General features: G+C 37.5%; 1 protein-coding gene across 2 annotated transcripts in view; it reads right to left on the minus strand.

The window, feature by feature from the left end:
• Positions 1 to 219: 219 nt before the first annotated feature.
• Positions 220 to 13,634, minus strand: part of PRCP (prolylcarboxypeptidase) — a 72,546-nt gene continuing 59,131 nt past the window's right edge. Inside the window, exons 8-11 of one of the 2 annotated variants that reach the window (XM_030761246.2) lie at positions 10,693 to 10,857; positions 9,567 to 9,754; positions 752 to 968; positions 220 to 650 (exon numbers count right to left, since the gene is read on the minus strand). In XM_030761246.2, the coding sequence (XP_030617106.1) occupies positions 752 to 968; positions 9,567 to 9,754; positions 10,693 to 10,857 (570 nt within the window). In that variant the 3' untranslated portion in view covers positions 220 to 650. Of the gene's footprint in view, positions 969 to 9,566; positions 9,755 to 10,692; positions 10,858 to 13,634 lie in introns of both variants that reach the window. The other variant, XM_089915358.1, reaches the window with a different exon arrangement.

Consider the following 13,634-nt stretch of genomic DNA (forward strand, 5'->3'; position numbering starts at 1 on the left):
CTGACCAAACTACCACAAAACTGACCTCAGAAACAAAGAGAAATGGAGCAGAAAAAGGCCAGATTTCTTACTGGCAGTACCATGGTGGCAAATATCCCAGAACTAAGAAAAGCTGCCAAATAGAAGAGAGAAAATTAAAGGACTTTATAAAAACAGCCAAGCCCAGTGCACACAGCATTCCCAACAGCTGGAGTGAGCTTCAGAAGCAACACACAGGTATAAGGTCCAGCCCTATTCTTTATTTACAGCACAGTTCAAAGTCATTAAATCAAGCACAAAAGAAATGGTTCCCATTTCCTGGTTTGGCACTGGATATCCTTCCTACCAGCTGCAATTACATCATTTTTATCCATCTTCTGCTTTTCCTTTTGGGAAAGTAGAGGAGGGGCTAGTGACAAATGGGCCAAAGAGACTTCAACTTCGAAACCAATAAATCCCTGCTTTCAGAGAAACCAAGGAAGTGACTCGCCCCTCTTGTGAAAGGCAGTCAATACTCTGCTCTAGTTATCAAGGCCACTGATGGTGTGGGAAAGCTGTCATGAAGAGATTCTTCCTGGAGGTGGCACAAAGATGGCAAGGACTCAGGTCATTGGATGGCTGCTATCACCACCATCACGTTCTCTTCTATATCAACCTTCACCACACCGAATCTAATAAACAAGGGAAAGTAATTATGTACAGAAAACCAAAGTGAATGGAAGTGTGGGTGGAATTAACTTAAAAGAAGAAACTGAAAATGATCGAACGTTACTCAGTGCATCTTTCTCAGACTTGCATAGAAATCTTTGATCCACTGCTTCATGTGTCTCACTTCCAAGGAGCGGGCTAATAGCACAGTGACGGGATCAAAGGCATTGTTGGCTCGAAGATCTAGATGATGCGCTCCCTCTGGGATGACGATCGCAAGTAAGGTGTCTGTAATATCCTTAGTTACTCCACCTCCTGACCACGGGTCTATTTCACCATTGCTAAGTGAGGGAAAGAAAAAAAAAAAACAGATTATTAGTTTTTTATATCTACACAAATATAAGATAGGAGAAACCTACTATATGCATAACACCTAAAATTATAAGCTTATAACCTGGGGGATTTGATCTGAGGATTTAATCTGTCATATAGAAAGGTGCTTTATCCTGGAGTTTGACAATATTTCTGCAAGCAGGTACAGAAATAGGGCCAGAGAAGACTGAAGGTGATGCCCCATGAATCAACCTAGATTGTACTGGGACTTGGAATTTAGAAGACTGAATTCCAATCCTGGCTTCATCACTCAAAAGCTGTATGACCTTACACAAGTTACCTGACTCAGTCTCCTTATCTGTAAAGTAGAGTTAACAAGGCCTACCTCATAAGGTTGCTTCAAGGGTTAAATCAGATGCTACATGTGGATATGTTTAATAAGTGTCAGGCACATAGGAATCCTTCAATTAAAGCCAGTCTCCTTCTTTCCTAAGACCCAAATACCAAAGTGATAAAGAAAAATTTTCATATTTAAAAATGTTAATTATCTCTTGGCTCTTTAAAAAAACAAACCATTTTTTTAAAAAAATGTCCCTCTTAGTATAGTACTTTGGGAAATAGGGCAGTAGGACTGGAAAAATTGCTCTGAATCTAGAATCAGAACTTTTGGGCATTACTCAAGATACTCATTTTACATTAGCTTTAAAATTAAGGAAATGCTATTAGGTTATTAGTCCTGGCTGGTTCACACAACACATTTCAGAATGATATAAACAGGATCAGTTATTGAAACAGGATATTTAGTTTAGCTGAAAAAAAAGCCCATACAAACACAGACAGCATCCCTAATAATATTTGTTAACAGCTTTGTTGAGCTATAATTCATCTCCCACAAAAGGGACACTTATATCGTACAAATTCAATGGTTTTTAGTGTATTCAGAGATGTGTAACCATCATCACGATCAATTTTAGAACATTTTCATCACCCCCAAGAGAAACCTATACTCACTGGCAGTCAAATCCCCATTCCCCTCTACTACTTCCCCTCACTCTCAGCCCCAGGCAACCACTAATCTACTTTCTATCTCTATAGATTTGCCTATTTTGGACATCTCATATAAATGGAATTATATAATGGGTGTTTTCTGTGATTGGCTTCTTTCACTTTGACATATTTTCGTTTCATCCATGTTGTAGCACGTATCAGTACATTTTTCCTTTTTATTGCCAAAAATATTCTATTGTATATGGATATGCCACATTTATTTATCCATTCATCAGATGCACATTTGTGTTGTTTCCACTTTTTGGCTATTATGAATATTACTCCAATGAACATTTGTGTACAAGTTTTTACATGGATGAATATTTTCATTTCTTTTGGGTATATAACTAGGAACGGAATTTCTGGGATATATAATGACTTAACCTTTTGATGAACTGCCAAACTGTTTCCCAAAGTGACTGCTCTATTTTATACTCCCACAAACTACATCTGAGGGTTCTAAATTCTCTGTATCCTCACCAACATTTATTAAGTGTCTTTTTGATTATAGTCATCCTATGTGGGTGTGAAATGGAATCCCATTGTGGTCTTGATTTGCATTTCCCAAATGACTGATGGTATTGAGAATTTTTTTCATGTGCTGATTGGCCTTTTGTATATCTTTTTTGAAAAAAATGTCTACTCAGATCCTTGCTCAATTTTAAATTGAATTATCAATTAAATCATTTGATCCATTTTGAGTTAATTTTTTTGTATAGTATGAAATAGGGATCCAGCTTTATTCTTTTGCCTATGAATATCCAGTTTTCCCAGCATCATTTCTTAAAAAAACCTATTCTTTCCTCAATGAATTGTCTTAGCATTCTTGTCAAAAATCAATTAACCACACAGATAAGGGCTGACTTCTAGACTGTCAATTCTCTTCCACTGATCTATATGTCTATGCTTATGCCAGTATCACACTGTATTGATTCCGGTAGCTTTATACAAAGTTTGAAATCCGGAAGTATGAGTTCTTCAAATTTGTTCTTCCTTTTCAAGATTGATTTAGCTATTCTGGGTCCCTTGCATTTTTAGATGAATTTTAAGATCAGTTTGTCAATTTCTGACTGGTTTAAAGTTTACAAAGCCTTTCATATTTGACCTCACATTATATCAACCATGTGAGATAGGTTTAATTACAACTCTTAGAGATGAGAAAACTAATGCCTAGTGAAGTTAGAAGGCTTACTCAAATCAAGCCTCTGAGATACAAACTCAGATCTTGTAAGCCTATTCCAACGCTCATTTTATACTACACATTGCATTTCATGGACACATGATTGCTGTTGGAAATCAACAGCACATACCATCTTGGCTTGTGTGGTGCAGAGTAAGAAGAGCACAAACTTCGGGATCAGACACGCCTGGGTTCCAGTCCCAGGTCTGCCTCTCATCTTCCTAATCTCATGGAAGCTTAGATTCCTCAGGATATAACAGGGGCTGAAACAGCTGGATTTAAGTACCTGGCCCATGGTAGGTATTAGGTCACTTTTCCCTGTACAGCACCTCTTGGTATGTCTATCTATAAATCACTTGAAATCACTTACAGAACAGTTTAATGTGTGTTCTGACATTTGTTTAATGCACATTCTATTTTGCTGATATTGTTACAAAGCCTGAAATAACAAATCTTCAAGGTCATATTATCAGACATATGAAATTATTTCCATAATTTGCATAATCATTTAAGAAAAACCCTATCATCTATAAGTACGATCTATACACAAATGACTATCACATAGTATCTTTAGCCAGGACCTTTCCCCTAAACTTCAGGACCAATATTCAATTATATACTTGACATTTTTACATGGCAGTCTAACGAGACATCTCAAGCTTTCAAAACAGAGCTCTTTATACTCTCCAACTCCCAACCAGCCCTGCCACTATCTTCCCAACCTCTGTCAATGGCAACCTTATCTTTCCAGTTGCTGGGCCAAAAACTTGTTACTTTTTAATCTGTCTTTCATATCTAATCTGTCGACAAATCCTGTCAGCTATAAATTCAAATATACCCAGAATTTGAACTCTTCTCACCACCCCACTGCCACTGCTCTGGTCTAAGTCACCGTTATCTCTAGCCTGAAGAGCCTTTTTTTTTTTTTTTTTTTTTGCAGTACGTGGGCCTCTCACTGTTGTGGCCTCTCCCTTTGCGGAGCACAGGCTCCGGATGCGCAGGCTCAGCGGCCATGGCTCATGGGCCTAGTCGCCCCGCGGCATGTGGGATCTTCCCAGACCGGGGCACAAACCCGTGTCCCCTGCATCGGCAGGCGGACTCTCAACCACTGCGCCACCAGGGAAACCCAGCTGAAGAGCCTTTTAACTGATCTTCCTGCTTCTACTCTTGTCTCCCTGCAATCTAGTATCAAGACAGCAGCCAATTTGATGCTGTTAAAATCTGAATCAGATTCTGTCACTCCTCTGCTTAAAACACTCCAAGTTTTCCCATTTCCTTCAGAGTAAAAACCAAACATGCAGGACCTACAAGTCTCTAAATGATCTGGGCCCTTGCTGCCTCTCTGATTTCATCTCCTGCTACTCTCTCCCTCCTTAACTCCACTCCAGCCACACTGACTTTCTCACTGTACCTGGAGGAGAACATGCTGGGACATTTACCTCTCAAGGCCTTTGCCTCTGCTTACCTCTCTGCTTGAGTATTCTTAGCCCACCGAACTCGTGGCTAGCTAGCTCCTTCCTCCACATCACTATTCAAAAGTCACCCCTGGGCTTCCCTGGTGGCACAGTGGTTGGGAGTCCGCCTGCCGATGCAGGGGACATGGGTTCATGCCCCGGTCCGGGAGGATCCCACATGCCACGGAGCTGCTGGGCCCATGAGCCATGGCCACTGGGCCTGCGCGTCCGGAGCCTGTGCTCTGCCACGGTAGAGGCCACCGCAGTGAGAGGCCCGCATACCGCAAATAAAACCCAAAAAAACAAAAACACAAAAACAAAAGTCACCCCTTGGTGAGGTCTTCCTTAGTCACCTCATCTAAAACTTCAAACTTCTCCCCACCCCCACCAAGATTTCATAACCCTCTTCCCCTTATTTATTTTTTTTCCCTTAGCACTTATCTCCTTCTAACATGGTTATAAGTGCTATCTTGTTCATTATCCATCCCTCAAACTAGAACTCCCCAAGGGCAGGGCTTTTTGTCTGTTTTATTACTGTATCTTCAGCACCTGGCACACAGTAGGAGCCATACAAATATTTATCGAATGAATGAAAAAAGAATGTATGTAGTTATTTGTGGCCTTACATCAGATGCCCTACACAAAAGAGATCTATAAATACACACATGCAAGTTTAGGAACATGTAAATCACTTCAGTACTTTTCACATGGGAAAGCAGAGTTCACCTAAGTGATTCATATAAATATAGAGAGACTGACCTTCAGCTATGTGTAATACTGGCAAGAAACAATGAACTAAGTCAGCAGACCTAAGTTTTATACCCTAGTAAGCCACATGACTTTGGGTAAGTCACCTGACCCCTCTGAACCTCAATTCTCATGTGTATTACCAAAAATAATTTTTTTAAAGATAATGCCCCTCACTCACAGAGATATTGTGAGGCCCAAGTTGAATAATATATGTGGAAATAAGGTATAAACTATAAAACACATGAATGTGCAGCATTATTATAGTTATTATCATATTCTGTAAGCATAAGAAGTGTTAATACTTCTGAGAGGTAAATGAATAATGAAAAGGGATGCAATAGCATTTCTCACAGAAATTTGGTCAGAAAACGAATGCAATCAATTTTCTAGGTAAATGTACAAATTAAAAAAGAAATAAGCATTTAGGTATGTTAAATACATGTGTATCTGAAATACAAGTTTAAAACCCCTGTTCTACCCTCACCACACTTTTAACCACATTTTTCTTCTTAAAAAAATTAATTCAATTGCAACTTAACAACATCATTCTTGGGGAAAAAAAATCACTCCAAAAATGTACTTTTTTTGGCGGGTTTTGTTAAAAACAAGAGGAAAAACTCACATGCAAAATAGGAGCCTTAGTTTTCAACTATGAGATAAATTTTTAAAGTAAACTACACAAGGAGTTGGATTCTCTTAAGTGAACAAATGGCCTTTATCATTATTGCAATTTGACAGGACCAACCCAGATAGGAAACTCTCCATTATTTGCAAAACAAAAAAGCTATCCCAACAGCCACATAATAAGCAAACTGCATTTGATTTAAAAGGTCATCTGAATCAGCCTAGTGGCTTAGCAACAGTGTTTGGAGTTGCTGAGAGACCTAAGATGCACATGGACTTGAATTTCTTGGTTCTAGACATGTGAAAGCTAAACCAGTCACTGGGAAATTTACAGGAAAAAAAAATACTGGCTTTCATGAGAGAATCTAGATGCCTGGATAAAATTCCCAAGAGTGAGCCTCACTTAATTGCTGGCAACAATTAATTTGCCTGAGAAATGATGTTAAAGTAACCAGCTTCTCAGAGACTCCTTTTTGAATTTATATTTAAATAACTGAAAATGACCATTTGTAAGATAATTTCTTACCAACTGGAGTTGGGGAAAAAATAAATCCTTCTAACAAAACCACTGTGGAATAAGAAAATTGCTGAAATGGAACTATTAATAGCTACTATTAAATCCTCATTCATTCAACACATTTACTGAGTGCCTACTATGTGTCAGGTACTGACTGGGTACAGGTGACTTAACCATGAACAGACAAAACCTCTGCCCTCACAGTGCTCACTTCTATGATAATCTATCTCCTCCTCAAAGTAACTCTGGCAGGTAGTCATTATTTCTAACTCATAAAAATTGGCAATTTGCCTGAGGCCACGCAGCTAATTCAGGGTAGAAGCAGAATGGCACCCAGGTCTCCCTGACTTCAAAGCCCAAGCTCTTAACTGGCAAATCTCTAATCCAACCATTAAAAACAGACTGAATTTTCTAACTAGAAAAGCAGTCACAGTTGGATTTGTGTGAGGTGACTTGAGAGAAGCATGAACATAAAATACACTTTCCACATGGTTCCTTGGACATTTTCTTACTCATCAACCAGTAATGTTTTCTAGCTGATGGCCACTAAGTAGACAGAACAGACACACCTAAAGCTGCTCTTTTACTTTCAGAATATGCTTTCTTCAGAAAAGCAGTAGAATTTTGAATTTTTAAATAACTTAAGTTTTACATTGAATTCTTCACACCTAGCAGCATATGGGAAAAGATTTCTTTTTAAAAGTAGTCTTGCCACTGCACAAAGATAAACCAGCATTTTCATATAGTTCTGCCTTTAAACTTTCACATGCCTCTGAAGCCTTTCTGAGCTTTATATCATTCCTCATCCTTATCAAACATATTAGGCATTTACTCTGTGCCAGTCACTGTAGCAGGTGCTAAAGGCACAGAGATGATTAAGACAAAGTCTCTGTCTTTGAGAAGTTTACAGTCTCATGGGGCAGATAGAAACACAAACAGATAATTTCCACACAGGGCGCTAAGGGATAGTCACAGGCCTTAGTGGAGCTAAGTGTGTGGGGGAAACCTAACCTCCCTGGAGGTGTCAGGGAAGGTTTCTTGGAGGATGCCCAAGCCTTAGGAAAAAGAAAAAAGGGGAAGGAAAGGACATTCAGGGACAGATAAGTCCCCTGTTGGCTAGAAGGTAAAGTACAGGCTGAGAGTATACTTCCATTTATTCATTCAACGTACATTTTTTGAGCATATATATTTGCTAGGTCTGGGCCAAGTACTTCACTAGGTTAAATTTTTTAAGCATCACAACAACTCTGTGGGTGATTTTACAGAAGAGGAAACTGAGGGTCAAAGAGCTTAAGTAATTTAAGACAGCTCATTCTGCCTTTGCACAACTCTGTTAGGAAGTCCTTTCTTACACTGAGCTAGAAGTTTTTAACACTGAGCCATAATTTCCACCTACTGGCTTCAGTTCTACTCCTCAACCTTTTTTCACAAAATCCATCCTCTCCACCGATGATGACAATCATGATGATGATGATGATGACAACTGCTATTTTGATACCCTGAGGAAAACAGTATAAAGGGACAAATGGATCACTAAAATACTCATCTGTAATGGTTGAATCCAATAAAAAAGGATAATGTATTTGACGAAAACTCAGATATTAAAACCTTTATACAAGGATTTAAAGACTCCACTTTACAATTCAACTTGAACTTCAGCTTTGAGCTTACAGCATCAGCATGCTAGAGAAATCCATACAAATACTACTTGGAGGTAAGGTCCTAAAGAAAAACAAGAACATGACAAAGTACTTCCTCCTCTGAGGCAACAAGATGACCTTGGACACCCAAGGCTTATATGTAAGCCTTTTTCAGTCCTCTCAGTCCTTTCATGTTTTCCTGATTTCAAACATCCTAACTTGGCAGTTTCCTTAAATACCTTAAATATACTTATTTGCTCAACTGTCACTTCATAAGGTTAAGATGAAAAGTATAGTTTTGCAGACTCCTATTGAGGACAAGGAAAACAATTTCAGGAAATTAAAAAGAATCTTTAAGTTTTCCATATAGTGGGGGCAGGTACCCTACTGAGTGAGAAAATAGCATGAACCCAATAAGACAGAGGCTCTTTTGCAAAATGGGCAGTGCCACTGGCCTAAACCCAGAGAGTGATCCTTCAGTCAAAACAGCATTCCTCACTCCTAAAAGCTATTGGCCATGTCTAGAAGGTCAAATGTAACTCTGTTTAGAAGAGTTTGTAAAAGAATGACATTTACAATTTAAACAATAGGTCCAGTTTAAGGGATATGTACAGGTATCTCTCTACTATCTCCATATAGATTTGGGGAAATTTTTAATTAAATGGTTGCTATTTTAATAACTAACAACCTAATATTCAAGCCAAAACATGGAAATTTTGAAGTTGCAATCAGACACATAGAGTCTACTCAATTAACTCCAACGTGAACCAATACCAAATATGACACTACTAGTGCAGCAGTGTAACAGAAGAACAAACACGGGTTTTGTAGTCAGACACACCAAGGTTGCAAACTGACTTTATCACTTGGTAACTAAAACAAAGCTGGATGAGTTTTGGCAAGTGACTGCTCACAGTGACCTTCACTTTTCTCCTCAGTAAAAAAGGGACTATAAAAACTGCTTCCAAGGGTTGTTGTGAGAATTGAATTAAGTAATTTATTTAAAGTGCCTCATACAGTGCCTGGGACAGAACAGAGTGGGCACTTCAAAAGTGTTTGTTAAATATATATTAAACTTTTTTATTATCATTGATAACAATAGTAACACAAATTGAGAACAACAGATGATGCTTCACTTTGTGTTGGAGAGTATTTTTTTAATATTTTAACTTTGTTGCTGTTGTTTTTAAGCCTTTAAGCATACTGGTAATAGAGCAAAAATTCATATCACCTCTCAGCATCCTCTGTCTTTCAAGAAGTAGAAAAACATAATGGATAACACTGCTGTATTCTATATTGTTGTAACTGTGCAGCATTTTCCTGGTTCTCTTTTCTCAGCTATTCTAAAAATGTCTCCGTCAACCAAAGTTTTCTTTGGATCAGCAAAAATTCACCTGAAAATGATGTTCGTGTGCGAACTGATGTTTTTGCCTCCATACATAGTAGGGATCCAAGAGGGCCTTGGTTTCACACCCCACTGTTTAAAACAGTCATCAGAAAATTCCTTAAAGTTCCACGAGTGAGGTTCGAACATGTCATCAATACCATTAGAACAGAAGGGCATGACCATTTCTGTGCAGGTCTGAAAAAGCAAACCAGGAGAGATTCCAGTGAGAAGATGAGGCATAAAATGTTAAAGAAATTGACCAATGTCATACAGCTTGTAAGCAGTAAAGCCAGGGTTTGAACTCAAGGAGTCTGGCTTCAGAGCCCCTGTTCTTTATGCCATACCACCTCTCATTATTCCTGGAAAGGCTCAGCTGAGAAGTCACAGAAGTTGGGGCTATACATTCCTTCTTTGCAAACTGCTTCATTTCACATCTATTATCATATTTAATCCTCAAAACAACTCTGGAGGAAAGTATTACTATTATTATTACTAGTCTCATTGTACAGATGAAGGAATGAATGGAGGCTCAGACAGAATCACGTTAGACTCCCCCTTCTTTTCTGTGTCCATAAAATGCTACCTTTATAGGACTTACCAAGATCTATTGTAACATTAGTTTAGTTACCTATCATTTCCACCAAGCTATATTTGATGATTAGATCGTATCTCATTTACCTTTGTGTCTCTGGAGCCTAGAAAAGTGCCTGACTTGTGGTAAGTACTCAGAATATATTCTGTGATGATTAAATACCAAACTGAACTAGTATACATAGTATATATAAGACAGGTAAACAACGAGGTCCTACTCTATAGCACAGGGAACTATATTCAATATCCTGTGACAAACCATAATGGGAAAGAATATGAAAAAGAATATACATATGTATAACTGAGTCAATTTGCTGTACAGCAGAAATTAACACAACATTGTAAATCAACTTTACTTCAGTAAAATAAAAAAAAATTGGTATTTAATGAATGTATGAGTGAGGAAACTTATCCATAGTCTCAAAGTATAAGGTAACAGAACTCAGATTTGGATCCAGGTGATAAAATCTTGCAAATTCTCTGTTATAGCACAACCATATCAGTGAAAAGTAAGTTCCACTTGGGGAAATATACACACTTACCTGATAGCTCCAACCCAGGGCTCCCAGACTGCTGGTTGCTGTCTCTGATATATTCAGGCATCTCGCCTGGCCCGAATAATTGTAATATACATTCAGAGCTTGGAAAATATTCTGCAGCAGCCATGTATCAGATACATTGGGATTTTTCAAATACTGGCACACTACCTGTCATTTTAGAGAGATAAAAGGGAGAAGAGTCGAATATAAATATAAAATTACAGTTTAATAAAACAAAGAAGAAATATGAGTTTGATTTGATCATAAAACAATCTTAAGCATCTAACGGCATTGCCTGACAATTTCTATCTATTGCATATAACCACCTTCATAAATGAATAAACCTTTCAAATTACTCTCCAAACTACAGAAATAAACCAAAGTCATTTGCATGGTATGCAAAGTCCTCCCCACTTACCACTCTAGGTTTATCTTCTGCAGCCTTTGCTCCAGCCTAGCAAAACCATTCCCACCACACCAACTTCTTTCCCTCCTCACTGCCTTCGCTCACACTGAAATGCCCTTTTCCCACTCCACTATTGCCTGGCAAACACCAACTCATCTTCTTCAACGCAGCTCAAGTGTCACCTCCTCTATGAGGCCATTGTTGCCTATGCCCTCAAGTCAGGGAGAACTAAATCACTCCCTTCTTTGTGCCTCCTCATCCTGTGCTTATTTCTATCAGAGCTGATACCACACTCATTTGATTCCAGAATGTCTCCCTTGGTACTTAGCAAGGCATCTGGCAGCTAAATGTTTGCTGAATGAATGACTATATTTTTATGAAAATGCAAAATTTATGAAATTTCTTTTGGAAAAACTACACCAAGCTCCTACATCTGTAACATTATAAGAAGCATATCAGGCAGCTCCCCAGTTCAAAATACTCCTAACACTCGACTATAATCAGAGCTAAAAGTCACAGGTAATACTTGGGGTTGGGAGCGAAGGCAGGACTGACTAGTCAGGGACATGGGGAAATTTCAAGGTTATGAAAATATTTCTTATCTTCATTGGGATCTGGACTATACAACAAACAACACACAATTTGTATGTAAATTTTACCTCAAAAAATTTATAAACAAATATTGAACTCTAGATAGTGATGTTAAAGCTGAAGTATACAGTCTATATTTCATTTATTTCTGCTCTAATCTTTATTTCTTTCCTTCTACTGACTTGGAGCTTCACTTGTTCTTTTTCTAGTTCCTTGAGGTGTAAATTTAGATTGTTTATTAGAGACTTTTCTTGAGGTAGGCATTTATCACTATGAACTTCCCTCCCAGAAGTGCTTTTGCTGCATCCCATAAATTCTGGTATGTTACATTTCCATTTTCATTTGTCTCAAGGTAGTTTTTAAATTTCTCTTTTAATTTCTTCTTTGACCCACTGGTTGTTCAATAGCATGTTGCTTTGTCTCGAAATATTTGTGAATTTTCCAGTTTTCTTTGTGTAATTTATTTCTAGATTCATACCACTGTGGTTGGAAATGATGCTTCATATGATTTCAATCCTCTTAAATTTTCTAAGACTTGTTTGTGGCCTAACATTTGATCTATCTTAGAAAATGTTCTATGTGTACTTGAGAAGAATGTATATTCTGTTGCTCTGAGATAGAATGTTCTATAAATATCTGTTAAGTCCATCTAGTCTAACGTGCTGTTTAAAATCAATGTTTCCTTATTGATTTTCTGCCTGGATAATCTATCTATTGATGTTAGTGGGGTATTAAAGTCCCCTACTGTTCATGTACTGCTGTCTATTTCTCCCTTTAGGTCTGTTAATATCTGCTTTACATATTTAGGTTCTCCTATGTTGGGCACAAAGATATTTACAAATGTTATATATTCTTGTTGAATTGACTCCCTTATCATTATGTAACACACTTTTTTGTATATCATTATAGTCTTTATTTTAAAGTCTATTTTATCTAATATAAGTATAGCTACCCCAGCTTTCTTTTGGTTTCCATTTGCATGGAATATCATTTTCCATCCCTTCACTTTCAGTCTGTTTGTGTCCTTACATCTAAAGTGAGTCTCTTATAGGCAACATATTGATGGTCTTGGTTTTTTATTCATTCAACCACTCTATGTCTGTTGATTAGAGAATTCGGTCCATTTACATTTAAAGTAATTATTAATATATATGTGCTTATTGCCATTTTGTTCATTGTTTTCTGGCTGTTTATGTAGCTCCTCTAGCTCCTTTCTTTCTTTGTCTCTTGCTCTCTTCCTCTGTGGCTTGATGACTTTCTTTAGTGGTATGTTTATATTCCTCTCTCTTTATCTTTTGTATATTTACTATAAGTTTTTATTTTGTGGTTACCATGAGGCTTACATATAACAATTTCTATCGATAAAAGTCTATTTTAAGTTGATAACAACTTAAGTTTGATCCCACTGAAAAGCTCAACATTATTACTCCCCCATTTTATAATTCTGAAGTCACATTCTACATCTTTTTCTCTTGTATATCCTTAACAAGTTACTGTAATCATAGTTATTTTTACTACCTTTGATTTTTTTGGCCTTCACACTAGTTTTGTAAGTAATTAATCCACTACCTTTACTATATATTTGCCTTTCCAGTGAGATTTATTCTTTCATATGAGTTCTTGTTACTACTTAGTGCCCTTTCTTTTCAGTTTAAAGAAGTACCTTTTAACATTTCTTATAAGGCTGGTTTAATGGTGATGAACTCCTTTAGCTTTTGCTTGTCTGATAAACTCTATCTCTCCTTCACTTCTGAATGATAACTGCCAGGTAGAGTATTTTTAGTTGAAAGGCTTTTTCTTTCAGCACCTTACATACTGTGTCCTTCCCTTCTGGCCTGCAAAGTTTCTGCTAAAAAATCTGCTCATAGTCATGGGAGCTCCCTTGCCTGTAACAAATTGCTTTTTCTTGTTGCTTTTTAATATTTTCTCCTTGTATTTAACTTTTGAC

The sequence above is a fragment of the Delphinapterus leucas genome, chromosome 7 (assembly GCF_059928025.1).
Source record: "Delphinapterus leucas isolate spDelLeu-1000000601 "Yukka" chromosome 7, BTC_Dleu_Yukka2, whole genome shotgun sequence".
In the NCBI taxonomy this organism is placed as follows: Eukaryota; Metazoa; Chordata; class Mammalia; order Artiodactyla; family Monodontidae; genus Delphinapterus; species Delphinapterus leucas.